This window comes from Protopterus annectens, chromosome 10.part0 (genome assembly GCF_019279795.1).
Source record: "Protopterus annectens isolate FY-2018-M chromosome 10.part0, PAN1.0, whole genome shotgun sequence".
NCBI lineage: Eukaryota > Metazoa > Chordata > Ceratodontiformes > Protopteridae > Protopterus > Protopterus annectens.
Window position 1 is genome coordinate 308315712 of NC_056744.1, and position 22731 is coordinate 308338442.

Here is a 22731-nt window from a genome sequence, read left to right on the forward strand (position 1 = left end):
ATTTATCAAGGATATCCACACCTCCAGGTTAGTGGCAGTGCACGAAGTATCTGAGACCATCCATGTGCAAGTGACAGTGGGCAAGACTGCTTTTCAGTTTATAGCATCCTACAGACAACTCTCTCAAAGTCAGGAATCCCATTTGGCTTTCCTGAAAACATTGGAGAACATGAAGATCTCTCCGAACACCATTATATTGGGCGACTTCAACTACCCAAACAGACTGGGAGCATTACTCAAGCCCCAGCACCTTAGCCCAAAGGTTCCTGGAATTTATAAACTCAAATGCTATGGAACAACTCGTCACTCCCACAAGAGGGGAAAACATACTAGACCTGATCATTACCAACATGGGGACTCTATGCTCCATACCAGAAGTATATCCCTCATTGGTAAGATCAGACCATAAATTAATTTCACTGGATATCCACATCCCGACCCCACCCCCAGCCCAGAAAACCACAGTGAAAAATTTCTCAAAAGCAAACTTCACACTTCTCAAAACCGAAGTGGAATCCTTCAAGGCCCCAGGGCCAGTGGAAACTACGGCCCAAACTGCAGAATCTTATATAAACGCATTCTACGGACATCTCCAGGAATGCATGGATCATGCTATCCCAAACAAAATCAAGACCCAATCATCCAAAGGCAGGCGTCCAGTCTGGTGGACCGCAGCCATAAATAAACTGTACAACAGAAAGAGGAAGCTACTACATGACAGAGCAAAATCCCTAAAAGGGAAGGCATCTCTGATCAGTACTAGCAAAAAATTACGATCCCTCATAAAATCCTCCAAGGCCAGCTTCGAGAGAAAAATTGCACAGGACACTAAAGACAATCATAAGGCTTTTTTCAGTTATGTTAGGAACCTGGGATGCAACTCCCAGACTTGTTCTGAGTTGATTCTAAACGACAAAAAATACACTGAACCCACAGACATCGCCAATAACCTGGCAGACAGGTTCAGTGCAAACCCGCCCCCCCCCCCAAAAGAGCAAGTATCCATCCCGGCAGAGTGCAGCCTCCCAAACATCTCTGATGCTCAGGTGAAGGCTGCCCTCTCCAAAGCAAAAAACACCGTTTCCATGGGACCAGATGGCGTCCTGGGTTGCGTCCTACATGAACTCCAAGAAGAACTAATCCCTCAAGTAAAACTGCTGTACAATCTCAGCCTCACTGCAGGATATGTGCCCAAAGAATGGCGTACAGCAACAGTGGTCTCACTCCACAAAGGTGGCACCTCTGCGGACCCTGGAAACTATCGCCCCATAAGCCTGACTAGCCTAGTATGCAAGGCTATGGAGAGGATCATCATGGAACTCATAAACAAAGACATTGGGGACCTACAGACACTAGATCCTACCCAATTTGGCTTAGTCAAGGGTAGATCCTACCTTTTGAACCTGGTCGACTTCTTCGAAACAGTCACCAAGGCCATAGATGAAGGGAAGGTAGTCCACACAGCCTCTCTGGACCTCGCAAAGGCATTTGACACAATACCCCACTCGGGCATCATAGATAAGCTATCCAGCCCTAAATATAAACCCCTATGTCACAAGATGGATCACAAACTGGCTCAAAGACAGAACCCACAGAGTCAGAGTTGCTGGAGCCATGTCAGACTCGAAACCGGTCACAAGTGGAGTCCCACAAGGTTCTGTCCTGGGACCTCTCTTGTTCGGTATTTACTTTTCTGAGGTACAGGCCAACGTGGGAGGACTATGGCTCACCAAGTTTGCAGATGATTGCAAACTGGGCGCCATAATAGACTCTCCAGCTGACACAAACATCCTTCAAAAAGGTCTCGCAGAGACGGATAACTGGTGCCAGAGCCATGGTCTAAAGCTAAATGCCAAAAAGTGTATAGTCATACCCTTTGGCAAAAACAATGTGCCCACAAATTACCACATAGGTGGTAACAGTAAGTACAGAGAAAGTAATTAGGGATCTGGGGACCCAAGTTGATAGCAATCTCTCATTTGACAACCACATTGCCAAAGTGGTTAGAAAGACCTTCTACATAGCCCACCTCATCATGAAAGGATTCACATCTAGATCAAGAGAGGTAATCGTGCCCCTTTATTCATCCCTCATCAGGCCCATCATAGAATATAATGCCCCCTTTGGGATGTACCTTACCAGACACCTGCAGCAATTAGAAAGACCCCAAAAGTACCTCACAAGGAGGATCAAGGGACTCAAACAGATGCTATATGCTGCTCGGTTAAAAAAACTCCAGCTCTACTCAGTTGCATACCGCCTACTTCGAGGCGATCTATGCTGGACATATAAAGCTATGTCCAACCCAGAATTAATGGACATGCTCCACCTCAGTAAATCTAAATCCCTTAGAGCCACGCGCTCGAGGGACTTGAACCTCAGCACAGAAATAAATAGAACATGCTGGAGGGACAGATTCATAACCCAGAGGCTCCCTTCGCTCTGGAATAGAATTCCAATTCATGTTAGGCTGAGCACCTCACTGACTCTCTTCAAGAAGAATCTTGAAGAGTGGATAGGGGATCGTAAGTTTGTCCTGGGGATTACTTCCGTGTCACTATTAGACAGAGGCACAGTAAACTAAACTTTAAAAAGGGCACAGTATACTCAAATCAAGGGGTGGCGTAAGCCAAACACAATCAGGCTAGGCTTATAAATGCCCCAGGGCAGATAGCCTAGTATGAACCTATGTATTACGGTTTCTATGTGGGGTTTTAAAAGATAAACACTAGTCTAATATAACACCTAGGTATAGTTGCTATGATTTTTAAGACAGCAAAAACACTAGTTACAATTTCCACTCCTTTTACTACTGACCCTTACGAAACCTTGTACCCTATTTACTACACAACAAAAATATCGGAATACTTTTACTTTTCAAAGTCAGAGACATGACCACAACCAATGAAATGCAACAACTTAAGGTGGCCTACAGTAATTCAAGCCTATTTACTTATGAAACTTGGAGTGAGACACCCATCAATGCCATAATTCCAACACGTGAACACTCTTTATACATCATTGCCCTGTCATGACAAAACACTTCAGCATTTCAAACTACAGAAAACACAGTTCTAAAGATTTATGAACTGTGCCTCTATTCAAACACAAAGCTTTCCCATCACCGCCAGACCTCTGGTCAACACACGTACCTTCAAAATGCTTGAAGCAGTTTAAGGCAGGTGGCTTACAGAATTAAGGAGATATTAATGAGCTGTTTCCTGTCATCCAGTGGTACAGGGTTTGATTCCCACAGCTTCTACTGCTTAACTGTGTGACTCTGAGCAAGTCACTTAACCAGATACTGCCTCTGGGCTGAGTCTGAAAAGGATCCACGGATATCAGTGCTCTACCCCGGAAACAAATGCAAAGAAATAAAGATGGCTTGAATTTGTTTCCTGGATAGAGTACTGATTTCCATAGACAAATGTCCATATTCACTAAGGATATCCACACCTCCAGGTTAGTTGCGCAGCATAATGCATCCAAGGTTATCCAAGTGCAACTAACTCTGGACAAAACTGCAATCCAAACTGTAGCTTGCTACAGATCCCCCTCCATGCCCCAAGATTCCCACTCCTCTTTTCTTGATACACTGGAAAATATTAGGGTTCAACCAAACACCCTAATAATGGGCGATTTCAACTACACCATCATTAACTGGGAAAACTACTCCGGTACAAACTCCTTCACTCAACGCGTTCTGGAATTCATAAATTTCAATGCCCTGGATCAGCTTATCCATACCTCTACCAGGGACAACAATATCCAAGACCTAGTCATTACCAACATGAGTGACTGGTGTTCCACACATGAAGTCAACTCCTCGTTGGTCAGATCAGACTATAAGCTAATCAGCCTAGATATCTGCATCCTGCCTCTACCCACCATTAAGGAAACCACGGTAAAAAAATGTCTCCAAAGCCAACTTCATGCTTAAGACAGAACTGGCTAACTTCATGAAACCCATACAGATGGACAACACAGTTACAACTGCTGAATCCTACACAAATGCACTTTATAAGCACTTACAGGAGTGCATGGATTGTGCTGTCCCAAACAGAACCAAGATGCTATCCTCCAAAAAAAAGGAAGCCAATCTGGTGGTCCCCTGCCATAAGCTCTACAAGAGAAGGAAGAAACTGTTGCAAAAGAGTAAAATCCCATGAGTGGAGGAGCTACCCTGGTCAGCCTCAGTAAGAAGCTGAGATCCCTTATAAGATCTTCCAAAGCTAGCTACGAAAACAAAATCGCCACTGATTCTAAGGGCAACCACAAAGCATTCTATAGCTATGTCAATAATCTCAATGGCAACACCCAGATCTGCTCTGTGTTACAGCACAACGGCATGAAAATTACAGAACCAACTGATATTGCCAACATCCTGGCAGATAGGTTCAGTGCTAACTTTAACTCCCCACCCCCTCACCCCCTAAAGGGCCCATATCTATACAGGAAGAATGTAGAGTCCCTGTAATCACATCTATGCAGGTAAAAGCTGCACTCTCTAAAACCAAACACACAGCATCCATGGCACTGGACAACATCCCAGGCTACGTTTTACACGACCTTTAGAATGAACTGGCTCCCTACCTAAGCACCATGTTCAATCATAGTCTCATGTCAGGCTTTGTGCCTAATGAATGGCGCACAGCAACAGTTATCCCACTCCACAAAGGGGGAGCCACCACTGATCCTGGGAACTATCGCCCTATTAGCCTGACGAGCCTGGTCTGCAGGGATATAGAACGTATCATCATGGAACTTAAACAAAGACATTGGTAACCTCCAAACTCTGGACCCCACCCAGTTCGGGTTTGTGAAAGGCAAATCATGCCTTTTGAACCTGACTGACTTCTTTGAGGCAGTCACCAAAGCCGTAGACGAGGGTAAGGTGGTTCACACAGCCTATCTTGACCTTGCCAAGGCTTCTGACACCATCCCCCATTCTGGAATTATGGCTAAACTCACTAAACTAGGTATAAACCCCTACGTCACAAGATGGGTTGCCAACTGGTTCACTGACCGAACCCACACTGTAAAAGTTGCAGACTCCAAATCTAACTTCAAACCAGTGACAAGTGGAGTACCACAGGGTTCAGTCCTGGGACCTCTCCTGTTTGGTATCTACTTCTCTGAAGTACAGGATAACACAGAAGGCCTCTGGCTAACGAAGTTCACAGATGACTGCAAACTAGGAGCCATAGTAGAGTCCCAAATGATGTGGACATCCTACAGAAGGGCCTCACTGAGACAGATGCCTGGTGTCAGAGGCATGGCCTCAAGCTCAATGCCAAAAAGTGCATCGTCATCCCCTTTGGTAAAAACTCTGTACCCATGAACTACCGCATAAATGGCAGTCTACGTAACGCCAAATGTGTGATAAGAGACCTTGGGACCCAGGTGGACAGTAGTCTCTCCTTTGATAAGCACATCACCACAGTAGTCAAGAAATCCTTCTATGTGGCACACCTCATCACAAAAGGGTTCTCATCCAGGAAAAGAGAGGCCATTGTTCCCCTCTACTCGTCACTCATTATAGAGTACAATGCCCCTTTTGGAGTGTACCTCACAAGACATCTGCAGCAGCTGGAAAGACCACAGAAATACCTCACAAAGAGGATTACTGGCCTCAAACAGATGCCCTACACTGACAGTCTCAAAAAACTCCAGCTTTACTCTGTAGCATATTGCCTACTCTGTGGAGATCTCTGCCTAACATATAAAGCTATGTTAAACCCAAAGCTGTTGGACATGCTACACCTAAAGAAATCCCAATCCCTCCGAGCTACATCCTCTAGGGACCTAAACCTTGTCACCACAATAAACAGGACATGCTGGAGGGATAGATTCATGTCCCAGAGACTTCCTATACTCTGGAACAAGCTACCATCTATGTCAAGCAAAATTCCTCATTAGCATTCCAAGAAAAATCTTGATGAGTGGATGGGAAATAGGAAATACACCCCGGGGATCACTTCTGTGGCTCTGTTCGACAGGGGCACAGGAAATTAACTTTCTTGGGTGGCGTAAGCCAGGGAAAGTACAGTTTTGTACCTACCATAAATGTAGATGTCCGAGAGGAATGCATCTGCAGTCTTAACAAATGGGTTGTCCTGTCGTCAGGCAGCCCTTCGGTCGGCCGGATTCCAAAGTCTGGGTCTGGCTTCGGCTGGTTTCGCACTTCACCCGACGTCATTGCGGCAGTTATTCGGGTATAAAGGCATCAGCCGACGCCATTTTCCTCAGTGTTTCTTGCCCCAGATGCCAGGTGCCCTCTTGGATGGCTAAATTTGGATAAATGCCAAAGTTTCCAAATAGTAGAGAGCAAACACACAAAATAAGCATGTATGTACATATATACAAACAAATACACCATAATAGATCCCCCCAAGCTAGCTGAAGATTGGTAAATACCCTAGGAGTACCTCAGAGGGGAAGGAGGGTGGGTAATCCTGACTGCAGATGCATTCCTCTCAGACATCTACATTTATGGTAGGTACAAAACTGTACTATGTCCTTCAAGGATGCATCTGCAGTCTTAACAAATGGGTAGAATACCATAGCCAAACTGGGGGAGAAGGCAAAGAGAAAAGATTATGGTGTAGTTAGGATCCCTTGAAAAACAGCAGTGGCAAAACCAGCACGGGATCTAGAGTTCATAGGTTCATACTAGGCTATCTGCCCAAGGGCATTTACAAGCCTAGCCCATAGTTATTTGGCTTTCGCCACCCCTTTAGTTTGAATAAAACTATGCCTATTATTTTGCTGTGCCTCTGTCAAGCAGTGACACTGAAGTAATCCCTGGGGTATATCTGATCCCCATCCATTGGTCAAGATTCCTCTTGAACAAGGCCAGCGAGGTGCTCTGCCTCACATGTACCGGGATTTTGTTCCACAGCATAGGAGTCTCTGGGTGATGAATCTGTCCCTCCAGCATGTTCTATTAATAACCGTGTCAAGGTTTAAGTCTCCGCCCTTGTGGTTCTGAGGGATCTAGATTTTTGAGGTGAAGCATATTCATCAAATCAGGGTTTGACATGGCCTTATATGTCAGGCACAGGTCACCTCTGAGCAAGCGGTATGAGACTGAATAGAGCTGGAGTTCTTTCAGTCGGGCAGCATAAGACATATTTTTGAGACCCTTTATCCTTTTGGTGAGGAACATTTGGGGCCTTTCCAGCTGCTGCAGGTGTCTGGTCAGATACATTCGCCAATGGGGCATTGTACTCAATCATAGGTCTAATGAGTGATGAGTACAGGGGGGCGATGACCTACCTTGATCTAGATGTGAATCCCTTCATGATCAGGTGGGCAATGTAGAAGGTTTTCCTAACTACTTTAGCAACATGAGTGTCAAAGCGAAGGCTACTGTCAACCTGGGTCCCCAGATCCCTGATGACTTCTTCTGTGCTCAGTGGATTGCCACCTATATGGTAGCTAGGGTAACCTTGTTTTTCGAAGGGTATGACTATGCATTTCTTGGCATTTAACTTTAGGCCATGGCTCTGGCACCAGTTATCCATTTCTGTGAGGCCCTTCTGAAGGATATCTGTGTCAGATGTGTTTTCGACTATGGCTTCAGTTTGCAGTCATCTGCAAACTTTGTCAGCCATAACCCTCCTGTGTTTGCTTGTACTTCAGAAAAGTAGATGCCGAACAAGAGTGGACCCAGGACTGAGCCCTGTGGGACACCACTTGTGACAGGCTTTGAGTCTGACATGGCTCCAGCAACTCTGACCCTGTGGGTTCTGTCACTTAGCCAGTTTGCAACCCATCTTGTGATGTATGGGTTTACATTCAAGCTGATGAGTTTTTGATGATACCTGAGTGGGGTATTGTGTCAAGGCCTTTGCCAGGTCAAGGTAGGCTGTATGGACTGCCTTTCCTCATCAATGGCCTTGGTGACTGTCTCGAAAAAGTCAACCAAGTTTAAAAGGCATGAACTGCCTTTGACAAAGCCAAACTGGGTTGGATCCAAAGTCTGCAAGTTCCCTATGTCTTTATTTATGAGTTCCATTATGATCCTCTCCATGGCTTTGCAGATATGGCTTGTCAAGCTAATGGGACGGTAATTTCAGGGTCGGTGGAGGCACCGCCTTGTGAAGTGGGACCACAGTCGCGTCGCCACTCCTTGGGTACGTATCCTGAGGTGAGGCTAAGATTAAACAGCTGTCCTAACTGCGGGTTTAATTCCTCATCGAGTTCATGGAGCACACAGCGGGACACCATCCAGTCCCATGGATGCTGTGTTTTTGCTTTGGAGAGAGCAGTTCTCACCTGGTTGGAGATTTTGGGGCTACAATCCTCTGGTATAGATATCTCTCCTTTGGGGGAGGGGAGAAGTTTGCACTGAACCTGTCAGCCAGTATGTTGGCAATGTGTGTAGGTTCAGTAATCTTCACATCATTTTGAACTAATTCTGAGCATATCTGGGAGTTTCCTCCTAGGTTTCTAACATAGCTAAAGAAGGCCTTATGATTGTCTTTTGAATCCTTGGCGATTTTTCTCTCAAAATTTGCCTTGGATGATTTTATGAGAGCTCTTAGTTTTTTACTTATAATGATCAAGGGTGTCTTACCTTTCAAGGATTTTGCTCTATCTTGTAGTAGCTTCCTCCTTTTGTTGTAGAGCTTGTTTATGGCTGGGGTCCACCAGACTGGACGCTTGCCTTTGGTACAAAGAGTCTTAGTTTTGTTTGGGATTGCCTGATCCATGCAGTCCTGTAGGTGCTGGTAGAAGGCATTTGTAAGTGATTCAGCGGTTTGAGTAATGTTTACCACTGGCTCAGGGGCCTTAAAGGAGACCACACTAGAGTATAGAGGTAAGTTATAATGCTTGGCAAATGTATGCACGGAGGTCCAAGTAGCAGCCTCTATAATGTCCTTGGTAGCCACTCCTCGTAAGAAAGCTGTGGTAGTGGCTGTAGCCCTTGTGGAGTGAGGCCTGATGTTCTCTGGAGTTTTCTTTCCATGGTAGGAGTAACAAAATCTAATGCAATTTCCTATCCATTTGGAGATTGTCTGTTTAGAAATTGGTTTCCCTTCCTTCCCTGTTGCATATGCTACCAGAAGCTGGTCAGTCTTTCTATTGTTTTTTGTCCTGTCCAGATAGTAGCATAATTGTCTGTGTACATCCAAGGTATGTAAGAGCCTTTCTCCCCTGTTCTGTGGGTTGGGGAAGAATGTAGGGAGGTGGATAGCCTGATTTAAAGAAACTCTGGATACCACCTTAGGCATAAATGTAGGATTAGTTCTCATGGACACTCTGTCTTGATGGAAGATCAGGAAGGGTTGCACTGCCATTAATGCCTGCAGTTCAGAAACCCTTCTTGCTGAAGTTATTGCTAGCAGGAAGGCAGTTTTCCAGGATAAGTATTGTAATTCTGCTGTTGCTGCTGGTTCGAAAGGAGGAAGAGTCAGTTTTTCTAGTACAAAATTCAAGTCCCATGCTGGCAATGGGGGTTTTCTGGGAGATTTTACATTTTTAATTCCTCTCAAAAAAGTACAGTTTTGTACCTACCATAAATGTAGATGTTCGAAGATCCACATTGCTGCAGTCCTTACATATGGGTAGTCCGCTGTCCTCGGTCGGCCCGAATACCAAAGTATTAGGCTGACGTCGGTCAAGGCGCTTAAAACTGACATCAGAACGTCAGGGTACAAATGTGCATGACCGACATCATATCCTCAGTCTTTTCTTGCCCCAGATGTCAGAAGGCCCTAAAAAGAAAGGCCAAAGCCAAAAAACAGCAACAAACAACCAACCACCCCTGCACTAATCATCTTTACAATATTTACAATATTCACAACCCAAACCACACAACCAACTCTAACTACAGAGGGGAAGGAGGGAGGGTAAATTGGACTGCAGCAATGTGGATCTTCGAACATCTACATTTATAGTAGGTACAAAACTGTACTATGTTCTTCATCTCACATTGCTGCAGTCCTTACATATGGGTAGAATCCCAAAGCAGAGGTAAGGGAGGATGGCAAAACTATAAAGCATTAGGAGCTGCCAAAATGCCCTGTAAAATTGCAGTGGCAAAACCAGCCCTAGATTTAGAGTAAAGTGGAAGGTGGTAATGCTAAGAGAAAGTATGCACTGAACTCCAAGTAGCTGCCTCCAAAATATCTTTAGTAGCCACCCCCCTTAAAAAAGCTGTAGAAGTGGCAGTAGCCCTAGTGGAATGAGGCCTAATCCCAGCTAGAATCTCCTTACCATGATGGGAATAACAGAAAGCGATGCAAAAACCAATCCACTTAGAAATAGTCTGCTTTGAAACAGGTTTGCCCTGAGAACCCAAAGCAAATGAAACAAACAACTGCTGAGACTGCCTGAACCCTTTAGTTCTGCTCAAATAATATCGCAACTGTCTGTGTATATCCAAAGTGTGCAAAATCTTCTCCCCTTTATTTTGGGGGTTTGCATAAAAAGTAGGCGAATGAATACTTTGGTTTAAAGCCACACTAGAAACTACTTTAGGCATAAAGGAAGGGTTAGTACGCAAAGATACCCTGTCCTTGTGGAAAATTAGGAAAGGCTCAACCGCCATAAGGGCCTGTAATTCAGAAACCCTTCTCGCAGAGGTAATGGCCAACAAAAAAGCAGTCTTCCATGATAAATATTTCAACTCGGCAGTCGCTGCAGGCTCAAAAGGTTGTAGAGTGAGTTTCTCCAACACAAAATTGAGATCCCAAGCAGGAGTAGGAGCTCTACGTGGGGGTCTTATATTCTTTGCCCCTCTAAGGAATTGCTGAAACAAAGGATGAGAAAATAATGGTGGGTCACAGTCATAGTGAGCAGAAATTGCTGCAGCATGAACCTTAATAGAGGAGAAGGACAAACCTTTGTCCAATAACTCAGTAAGGTACTGAAGAGCAACACTCAAATTAGGATTAGAAACATCAAAGTCCTTTGCTGTACTCCAAATTAAAAATCTCCTCCATTTATCAGCGTAAACTTTCCTTGTACTAGGCCTCCTGGCCTCCAAAATAACATTCAAAACTTGTTGCGGAAGTTGAGATCCTCCAGAGTTTAAAACAGAATATGCCAGGCTGTTAGATGTAGAGAGTGAAGTTTGACATTGAGTAAACGACTGTTCTCCTGAGACAGCAGGTGTGGAATCGAAGGCAAAGGCCATGGAGGCTCCCGTACCAGACTTCTCAGTAATGGGTACCAGTGCTGTCGAGGCCAATCCGGAGCTATTAAAATCATGGTTGGCTTGTCCTGTCTGACCTTCAGGAGTACCTTTGGGAGGAGAGGCAGTGGTGGAAAGGCATACACATGAAGATTGCTCCAATTGAATGAGAGAGCATCCACTTTCCAAGCTGTGGGATGAAACCTTTTTGTGCAAAACTTTGGCAGCTGGTAATTTAGAGGAGAAGCGAACAGATCTATGTCTGGAATTCCCCATAACACTGTCAGTTTTTGAAATACATGAGGATCCAATTTCCACTCGTGGGGATCCATAATTTGTCTGCTCAACACATCTGCTAAGGAGTTCTGTGCTCCTGGCAGAAACCTTGCCTGAAGATTCAGCTGTAAACTGAGAGCAGTCTCCCACAAAATCATTGCTTGTCTGCATAGAGGGTAAGAATGTGTCCCCCCCTTGCTTGTTGATGTACCACATGACAGTTGTGTTGTCTGTTAGAATCAACACCTGCCCTGGAAGAAGCAAATCCTTGAAAGCTATCAATGCAAATTGGACTGCTAACATCTCCTTCAAGTTGATATGTAAATGTTGAAGTCTGGCAGGCCACGTGTCTTGTATCCACTTTCCATTCAGATGAGCTCCCCAAGCTTTGTCTGAGGCATCTGTCATTAGAATCTGACTCGCCTCTGGTCGGGTCACAGAGAGTCCCTTGTTTAGGTGACATTCCTGAGCCCACCACAAAAATTCCTTTTGGATGCAAGGTATTATCTGAATGACAGTGTCCATATCTTGGCAGTGCTGCGTCCATACATTTTGAGATACCATTGTAGCTTCCTCATATGCAGTTTGGCATTGGGAAGTACCAGAATACAAGATGCCATGAACCCCAAGGCTTGAAGGACTGTCCTTGCAGTCAGCCTGGACTGACGAGACAATTGGTGGAAGTAAAGAGAAAGATTCTTTTGTTTGTCCGGGGTCAAAAGGCCATCTGGGATGCTGTATTCAGTCTCACACCCAGAAAGCACATGTCCTGAGAGGGTACTAGACTGGACTTTATTTCGTTCACAGAATACCCTAGGCATCTTAACACTGCCATCACATACTGTAAATGATGAAGAAGTTCGTCCTTTCCTTGAGCCAGAATCAGGCAGTCGTCCAAATAAGGATAGATTTGTATTCCTCTTAGCCTGAAGAAAGCTACCACTGGAGCCAGAACCTTTGTGAACACTCTGGGCAGTAGATAAGCCAAAGGGCAATGCAGAGAACTGATAATGAAAAGTCCCAGCCCGAAAACACAGATACTTCCTGCAACAGGGCCTGATAGGAATATGAAGGTAAGCCTCCTTGAGATCCAGAGTCACCATCCAGTGATCTTTGCCCAGCAGAGGTAAAAGCTGTTGTAGCGTCAACATTTTGAACTTGGGAATGTCCAGATATGTGTTGAGGATAGATAAATCCAAAATTGGTCTCCACGTGTTCCCTTTCTTTGGTACTAGAAACAGGCGAGAATAAAATCCTAGGCCCACTTCTGGCAGAGGGACCGGTTGTATAGCTCCTATTTGTAGTAGCAGAGAAATCGGTTTGTGAGCCTCTAGTCTTTGTTGAGGAGGAACGTCTGGCATGCCTTTGAAAGGAGGTAAAGTATGGAAATAAAACTTGTAACCTTGGTGTATGATATCCAATACCCATTTGTCTTGGGTAATTAAAATCCAATTTTCCTTGAAGAGTGCCAACCTTCCTCCCAAAGGTGCTGCCAGGCAAGAAGGATCTGGCAGCTGAAAAAGTAGGTCATTGGGCCTGTTTACGAAAGGACTGGCCCCTGCCCTCACTTCAAGACTGTGCAGGTGAACTCCATGTTCTAGGTCTGAAGGAACCCTGAGCTCTGCCCCTACCACGTCTAGATCTACCCCTAGACTGAGAATCAGAGGAAGGATACTTCCACCCCTTAGCAGGCCAATTTCTACTAAACTTTGGAGGCTGAACTTGCAAAAAATCTTTAACAGTCTGCATAGACTTAGCCTTGTCTTCCAATTTCTTCAGGACTGATTCCACAGGTGGACCAAACAACACTTCAGACTGCAAAGGAGCATCCAAAATCCTTGTCTTAACATGGTCAGATAAATTCTGATCCTTAAGCCAGGCGTGCCTGCGAAGAACTGAACCAGTGGCAGCCACCCTAGAAGAGGCCTGCACAGCATCAAAACCACACTGTAAAGAATGCTTACCCACCTGTTCAGAGACATGCACCAAATCTTGTAATTCTTTACAGTCAATGCCTTCTGCCAGAGCATCCACCTTAGATTTCAATTGCGAAAGGAGAAAATTTTGATATTTCAACATATGAAACTGGCAATTCAACGCCCTCATAGCTAAGGTAGAAGATGTATAGACCTTCTTTCCCCATCTATCCAAAGCTCTGGCCTCTTTATCTAGAGGAACCGGATTCTTTACAACAGAGGCCTTGACCCCCTTGGGTCCTTGACTAACAGTTTCTGGGTCCGCCCTAGGACTCTTATAGAGATATTTATGAGCCTCAGGCACCCTGTAATACCTATCCGGTTTAACAGGCGCAGGAGGCAGAGAATCAGGATTAAGTGAAGCCTCTGAAAATACATCTTGCACAACATCCAGAACAGGGGGTATAGCTAAGGGCCTATGTTGAGGTAAAAACAAAAATTCCCTAAGCCTTTTCCTTGAATCAGAGAAGTCCTGACCTTCCCACTTAAAATGCTCCCTCATAGAATGAAGTGTCTCTGAAAAAGAAAAATCCTCTGGAGGAGAAGCAGAAGGAGTGGAATCTTCTGCATCAGAATCAGAATAAGGAGAGTACTCCTGCAAGTCTTCAGCCGAAGACTCTGAAACATCCGAAGCCTGCTCAAAACTTTGCAACTCTGGCTCCACCCTAGGCCTCTTCTCAGGAGGGGGCAAAGAACCTCTAATCAGAGTAATCAAATCTTCTGCCATTTTAAGCATGTGCTTCTTAGGCACAGACCCTGCTGAACTAGGACTGACACCAACAGAAGCTAAACCTGGCCTGCCTCTGGAAGAAGCCTTGGAAACAGAAGGAGAGGGTCTAACCACCCTGGGAGGGGAGTACAGAAACCTGAGAAGCCCCTTTAGCCTGACCTGCCTCTTGAGAGGCCACATCCTGCAAAAACAAAGTCTCCCCCTGAGACTCCAGAGAAGCCTCCATCGGAACCACCGGTTCCACTGAAGCCTCTTAAGAACCGGCGTCCGGAACAGACGACTCATCTTGCCTGGGTTTAACTGCTTTGTCTTTGCGCTTCTTCGTGGAAGCGGGCGTCGGAGTATCCGGCGGCATATTATAATTGCACCGCTTTCCGAAGACCAGCCTAGCACAATCTAACCTTCGCTTAATAGTGCGTTTATTAAACCTAGCACAAAAGTGACACCAGACTACGTCGTGCTCAGGCCCCAAACAAGGAATGCACAAAGAATGATAATCCCTATGCGGTATCTGTTTCCCACAAGAAATACAATTATTCACTTTTTCTGACATCCGGTAATACACTGAGGCAAGAAAAAACCAAAATATTCCCCAACGGGGTACTTAGCCAACTTGGATTCGGTATGAAACTCCGAACTCGAAAAATTTCAGAATGCCGAACGGCACTTGCAACGCTGCTTCTGCATCGGACCATGCGGCAAAAAAGACTGAGGATATGAAGTCGGTCATGCGCATTTGTACCCTGACGTTCTGATGTCAGTTTTAAGCGCCTTGACCGACGTCAGCCTAATACTTTGGTATTCGGGCCGACCGAGGACAGCGGACTACCCATATGTAAGGACTGCAGCAATGTGAGATGAAGAACATCTGTCTGAGCAGAGGATGTGAGAAGACAGGAGGATCCAAGCTGTATTCTGCTGAAATAGCTGATGCATGTATCTTGATGGAAGAATAGGACAGGCCTGTATGGTAAAGCTCTGCCAAGTACTCCAGGATGTTGGCTATGTTCACCAGTGTCACATATTGCCCCTTTGCAGTACTCCAGATGAGATATCTTTTCCATTTTGCTGCATAATTCTTTCTTGTGGAAGGTCTACGAGCCTCCAGTATTATGTCTTTAACCCTTTGGGATAAATTCGGGTTAATTGGTGTTATGTGATGTTCCAGGCAGTTAACTGCAGAGTTTTTAGACTTGCATGCAGGATGCTGTAGTTGCTCTGTGTTAGCAGTAAAGGGATCAGGGGCAGCGTCCATATTTGTTCCCTGGACATGCTCCTCAGAAGTGGGTACCAATGTTGTCTTGGCCAGTTTGGAGCTATCAGAATGATCCTCGGACGTTCCTCTTTGATCTTCAGAAGCACCTTGTGCATCAAAGGAAGTGGTGGAAATGCGTATGCTGTCAGGCTTTTCCAACTGAAAGAAAGGGAGTCCACCTTCCAAGCAAGTGGGTGGTAAGTCCTTGTGCAGAATTTCTTCAACTGGTGATTGAATGGGGATGCAAACAAGTCTATTTGTGGTAATCCCCATTTTCTTGTGATGGTTTTGAAGATGTCCGGATGCAGCATCCATTCGTGGGCATCTGTTGTAGTTCTGCTTAATATGTGTGCTAGAATGTTTTCCTTCCCTGGTACATAAATTGCCTGTAACTGAATGTTGCAGCTCAGAGCCACATCCCATAGGTCGAGTGCCAGCCGGCATAGAGGGTATGAGTGTGTGCCTCCCTGTTTGTTGATGTACCACATAACTGTGGTGTTGTCTGTTCTTATCATCAACTGGCCTTCTAGGAGAAAAGGTCTGAATGCCTGGATTTCCACTTTCACTGCCATCATTTCTTTTAGATTTATGTGCAGATGTAGCTGGTCTTGAGTCCATAGGCCTTGAATGCACTTGCCCAGCATGTGTGCCCCCCATCCGAGGTCTGAGGCATCTGTCGTGATGGTTTGTCTCGGTTGACTTTTGCAGAAGGGCAGTCCTGTGTTTGATTGGCAGGCCTGAGCCCACCATAGGAACTCCTGTTTCAGGCATGGGATCATTGGAATTTTGGTTTCTAGGCTGTGCTTGTGCTGGGACCACAAATTCTTTAGGTACCACTGTAGCTTTCTCATATGCAGCCTGGCATGAGGGACCAGTATTATGCAGGATGCCATGAAGCCTAGAGCTTGTAACACTTTTCTTGCAGTCAGATGGTTCTGCTTTGTTAATGCCAAGAAGTAGAGAGGAAGTTGTTCTTTCTTTTCTGCAGTTAGGAATGCCATTTGTTTTGATGTGTCCAGTTCTGCACCCAGAAAGGTTATTCTTTGGGATGGAATCAGCCTTGACTTTTCTGTATTGACTGTATATCCCAGGGCTTGCAGTAGGTAGATGACTCTTTGTAAGTCTTCTGTTAGTTTGTTTTTGTTGTCCGCTTGTATCAGGCAGTCGTCCAGGTAGGGGTAAATTTGAATCCCCTGAAGTCTGCAATGAGCTATAACTGATGCCAGGCATTTCGTGAACACTCTGGGCGCAGTAGATAAGCCAAAAGGCAATGCTGAGAATTGATAATGCTCTGATCCTGCAAGAAATCTGAGGTATCTTCTGCAAATTGGTCTTATGGGGACGTGCAGGTATGCCTCCTTGAGATCGAGAGATACCAGCCAAGACTCCTTGCCCAGCATGGGAAGAAGCTGCTGTAAGGTCAGCATTTTGAATTTGGGAACAATGAGGAATGTGTTTAAAGCGGACAGGTCTAGAATAGGCCTCCATTTGTTTTCTTTCCTTGGTACCAGGAAGAGTCGAGTAAAATCCCTTTCCCTGTTCCATAGATGGTACCTTTTCCACAGCTCTCATTTTTAATAATTGAGATATTTGCTTTAGAGCTTCTGTCTTTTGAGTAGGTGGTAGGTTTGGCATTCCTCTCTTTTCTGGTAGAGTATGGAAATGGAACCTGTAACCTTGGTCTATAGTTTGCAAAATCCATTTTTCTCTTGTAATGCAGTGCCAGTTTCTTGAAAATAAGGTTAGCTTTCCTAAGGGTGCTTGTAGTTGTTCCCTGGTAGGCGGTACCACCGCCAAGTCACTGAGATTGAGTTGTTGTAGTGGTGGTGGCTGTATCCGTGCCTCGTTGGTTGTTACCATGCCATTGGCGACCCCTGTAGGCACCCCTGGATTGGTTTCTGCCTCTAGTGCGCCTATTCCTGCCTCTTTGTGGCTTAGAGGATTCCGGAAAGGACCAATTCTTGGAGGGCCAGTTCCTGCTAAACCTTGGAGGTTGAACTTGTAGGAAATCTTTCACTGTTTGCACAGATTTTGCTTTCTCTTCCATCTTTTTTAGTACCTGTTGTGCAGGGGAACCAAATAAATTGACCTTGTCCATAGGTGCATCCAAAAGCTTTGATTTGACATGGTCTGGTAATGCCTGTTCTTTCAACCATGCATGCCTCCTAATAACTGTGCCAGTCATGGCTGATCTAAAGGAAGCCTCCAGTGCATCATAGCCACATTTTAGAGAATGGTTACTAACCTGCTGTATGTTATGTACCATTTCCTGAACATACTTTTTATCTAAAGATTCTTCAGAGGACAGCTTTTTAGTCAACTGATCAAGCATAAACTCTTGATATTGAATCATATGAAATTGGCAGTTCAAAGCTCTAGCTGACAAGGTAGCAGAGGTGTAAACTTTTTTACCCCATCTCTCTAAGGACCTGGATTCCCTTTCAGAGGGGAGGGGGTTTTTAGAAGAGGTAGCTGCTACAGCTTTAGGGCCCTGGGAGATAGTCTCTGGATCTGCAACAGGAGCCTTATAGAAATGGTGATGAGTGTCCGGGACCCTGTAGTACCTATCGGGCTTAACAGGAGCCGGAGGTAAAGAATCAGGAGCAGTGCAAGCATCATTAAATGCACAACAGAAAGGACTGGAGGTATAGCTAAAGGTCTATGTTGTGGCAAATGTAGAAAGGTCCTAAGCCTCTTTCTAGAGTCTGTGAAATCTTGGCCCTGCCACTGAAATTGTTCCCTCATAGCATGCAAGGTTTCCCCAAAGGAAAATTCCTCAGGAGGAGAGGCTGAAGGGATGGACTCCTCAGCATCAGAATCTTCGTAAGGGGAATAAGAACCCTCAGGAGGGTCTGTATGTTCCGAGTCATCAGAAGAATCATCTGCGGATACTGGCTCAGGGGGCTCTGCTCTAGGTCTCTTTTCTGGAGGAGGGAGAGAGGCCCTGTCTGGATGAGGCTGGGCTCCACGGATTAAAGATATGAGATCCTCAGCCAAAGAAAGCATGTGGGAGCTGGTGCTGGGCCTGTGAGAAGGGGGCTTGGCAGGCACAGGTTTCGTTGTTTTGGCTGCTTTAGCCCTGGCAAAGGCCTTAATAGACATAGCTGGAGGAGGCCTAGCAGCTCCACGTGCAGGGGTTGAAACATCCAGGGGAATGGTGTCTGATAAATCCTGTGAAACCGCAACAGAAGGTTGGATTTCAGAGACCGTCTCTACCAGGCTAGAAGAGGCCTCGGTGGAAGGGAAGTTATCGGCTGAAGAAAGAACCGCTTGCTCGGTTTCGGCCGAAACAGAGACACTCGTGGTTTGCTTAACCGCGGTTTCGGCCGAAACCGCGGACCGCGAGTGTCGGTCCTTTTCTTTGCGTTTTTTAGTAATTTGCGTAGTCGGAGGATCCGACAGCATAATGTAGGCAAAATCAGAGCCAAAAATCTGTTCAGCAAAATCCGACCGACGTCTAAGCGTCCGTCGGTTAAAAGAAGAGCAGGCTAGACAAGCTGCTACGTCGTGGTCTGGGCCTAAACAATGTATGCAATAGGAGTGGAAATCTTTATGAGGTATTTGTTTCCCACAAGATAAACAGTTAACAACTTTCTCTGACATCGGCTGAGGCAAGAAAGAGTCCCCAACGGGGTACTTAGCTTTATAGAAGTCTTCGAAGAAGTATTCGGTAGTAGTAATCTCTGGATCTGACCGACCGGCACTTGCGAACAGCTTCTGCTTGCGCCACGGCAAGAAAGACTGAGGAAAATGGCGTCGGCTGATGCCTTTATACCCGAATAACTGCCGCAATGACGTCGGGTGAAGTGCGACACCAGCCGAAGCCAGACCCAGACTTTGGAATCCGGCTGACCGAAGGGCTGCCTGACGACAGGACAACCCATTTGTTAAGACTGCAGATGCATCCTTGAAGGACATCTGCCTGAGACACACAAGCAGAGAGCTCAGTCATGTCTCTCTTCATATAGTTCAGTGAGGAACATCTCAAGTCATTCTCACCAACATGGACCATGACAGTCATAACAGTGCCTGTTGTTGAGAGACTTGAGCACGTGTGATGTAGCGGATCCTGGCACCTGACAGACAGCTGACCATGACTTTTTCCTTATCCAACCTGGTGAGAGGGACATGTGTGTATCTCACAATTTAGTCACCTATGACTAAGATGCTTGTGTGTTGTGCCTTAGGGGCTTGACTGGTGTGTGATATTATGTGTACTATGTTCTGCAGATGATGTATTATGTAAAGTGTGCTTGTGTTTAGCAGGTCTCTGATGTTTAGGTAAGCTTCCTGTAAAGACCTCCGCATATGTAGGTTTATGTGTTGTTGGGTTTGTAGCTGTAGGAGGTGAGGTATGCATGCTGACAACTTGTTTAGTTTCAGATGAACTGACTGGTGAGTGAGAGCACCTGGATTCTACATTCTTGATACAGATGCATTTCTCTCAATGAATGTGTGTGGACTAGAAGTGGGTTGTCCGTGTACATGAGGCAATTGCTACATTCCCTCAGTGTGCCCATGTTTGACCAGGATGGCTGGAGAAACTGTAGGAAATTTTCCATCCATAATGCTAGGTAAGCTGATGTGGTTAGAAAACAGAGGACAGAAAGGACAAACATCTGTGCACCATTCTGATCCCCTTATAGTCAAATGGGATCCTGACACCACTACTGCAAAGGATACTGGCAGCAGGGCAAAGACATGCGAACATTATGGTTAAAAGCTCTCCATGTTACTTATTACCTTCCAAGAGTCGACCAGCATATTCCAGGCTGGCGCCCGGACTCAAATAGTATCTAACACAGAGTCGACCAGCATATTCCAGGCTGGCACCCGGACTCAAATAGTATCTAACACAGAGTCGACCAGCATATTCCAGGCTGGCACCCGGACTCTCAAATAGTATCTAACACAGAGTCGACCAGCATATTCCAGACTGGCACCCGGACTCTCAAATAGTATCTAACACAGAGTCGACCAGCATATTCCAGGCTGGCACCAGGACTCTCAAATAGTATCTAACACAGTGTCGACCAGCATATTCCAGGCTGGCACCCGGACTCTCAAATAGTATCTAACACAGTGTGTTATGAGAAATTATTGGGATTTGCTGGTAGCTGACAGCAGTCTCGTGGCCTCCCTGGTAACCAAGGCGTATGTACTTTGCTACAATGTTTTTAATTCACGTGTATGTAATTACTTTGCTACAATGTTTTTAATTCACGGTACACTCACTGAGCACGGCTGGTGTCACTCTACTTCGTACACTAAACCTTCAATATTCTGCATCTGAGGTGTGGCTTACATACCTGGTCTGTCTCAGCTTTCACAGACCATTCCCTGAATCTTTTGTGTTGTTAATTTTGTCATATTCAGTATTAAAGTACCTGCCATGTAACAGGGCACTCAGTAAAATAGTTTTTCGTCAAACTATTACTTCCTGTTTTTGTGATTTCACTATCATTGTTATTAATAATGCACAAAATATTGTTAACCATCTAAATCCTACAGCCACAGTCACCAAGGCTGGCGACACACCAGTTCTAAATCCTGCTGAATTTGTTCAGTGCACACGTTCCAAGAGTTGTGCATTAAGCTCTTTTTGCACTCTGACTTGATGTGTAACCTGTATTCTTGGCCTCACGGGGCAAGTTAAGTCTATTACCTCACCTACTGCTTGTGAACTTTGAGGTCATACCTGCAAACAAGCCCTGTTCGATGCCTTTGGTGATAACGTGCCTTTCCTGCAAGCTCTGTACAGGGAGGAACAGTGCTCAAATACCTTATCAGTGGTCATCTGTAGTTCAGCCATCCTTCCTCTCATATGTAATCATTATATTCGGTCACTTCATTTTATCTATATTTTTCAGAATCTGCCCTTTCGACCTTTTGTTTTAACCACTGGTAGTGCCTCACCTGCTTGGCTCTTTCATTTCAGATTCCCCTACCTTCTCTCGAGTTCCCTGCTCACCCTTTAAAACAGTCTGACACTTTTACTAAGAGCACCTTCTTACAGCTTTGTATTGTAAGTGTACTGGAATGTTGTTACACAATACAATATAAACTGTTGTTTTCTTGGTGAATTTGGTTTCCTCCTTTTGGCACAATTACACAATTAGCACTGTACCGACACTCATTTTTTCTTTGCCTGACTATCTTGGCAGAATTATCTAATCATCTGCTCCCTTTACTGCTACTTCCTAGCAGTAACAGTCATTGATTCACAAAGTCTGGGATCTTCATACCTAGGAAATGTTTTGTAGGTACAGCCTGTGTCCACCTAATTATTTGCTGCTGTTAATATAGAGCACACATTTTTTGTGCATATCACAGACCACCTTAGTTGTAATGATTATATTTACAGAGTTTGGCATCTTCACATTAGCATGTTATTTGCCAGCTACTTATTCACTTTTGTTGTTCCTTAAACATATAATCATCATCAGCACTTAAAGTCATTTCTTCTTTGTCCTCCAGTGAAAATGGGGCTCTGCCAATGAATTACTTGGTCAATAAAAATGAAAACGGCAAATGCACATCACAAGCCCCCATCCCCTGACAAGTAACTGCAAACAGTTGCTTTTATCAAATTCTGGTGATAACTCAGAATCACTGGTGCTAACAGCCATTAATGAGTGACAAATCAGAATCACTGGTACTAACACAGCCATTAATGAGCAACACTTACCCCTAAATTATGGTACAAGGCTTTCTGCTACAAACAAAGTGACGGACAAAACAATAAACAAGCCTCAAAGTAACCATACTTGACAAATCTAGAGCCCACCATGGTAACACTCCTATGCACAAGTCTCTTGCTAGTCAGCCATAAGAAACTGGTGTTAATTTATTTCCCATGGCGTGTCTACAATGAGGAATGCTACCACCGCAGCACTCATTATGAACATCAAACCACTTCACTCACATGCAATCACTGCCGCAAATGAAACAAAAACTCAGCATTACAAAAGGATCCATTTAACTTACATCTGTACTAGTGCTGCCCCGGTGGGCAGATGTCTGCACTAGTGGCTTTGTTCCTGCCATTTTTTTGTTTGGTGGGCTGTAGTCCGCAGATTGCAGTACATTAAATGCTTGAAGTTGAGGTGTCCCACTGGGAACAGTGATAACTGGCTGGGCAGCAACTAGTGGTGGAGATGGAAGCTGCACAATAGTGGGCTGTGAAAGCAACAGCGGGTGGCCTAGAATAAAGAAAAAATATAAAACTGTTACTATAGTTACCAATCAGGTTTTCAGTCAGACACTGACACACTGATTTTCACATGGCTACACAAACAATATGGTACCCTGGTTGTCAAATGAAACATTTACTCTACTGGTGAGCAAGTGA

At 45.0% G+C, this 22731-nt stretch overlaps 1 protein-coding gene across 1 annotated transcript in view; it reads right to left on the reverse strand.

Annotated features, from left to right (window-relative positions):
* Positions 1-22731, reverse strand: part of LOC122813060 (cyclic AMP-dependent transcription factor ATF-6 alpha-like) — a 2557378-nt gene that overhangs the window by 1975414 nt on the left and 559233 nt on the right. Inside the window, exon 7 of the mRNA XM_044085178.1 lies at positions 22368-22582. Within this exon, the coding sequence (XP_043941113.1) occupies positions 22368-22582 (215 nt within the window). The remainder of the gene's footprint in view (positions 1-22367; positions 22583-22731) is intronic.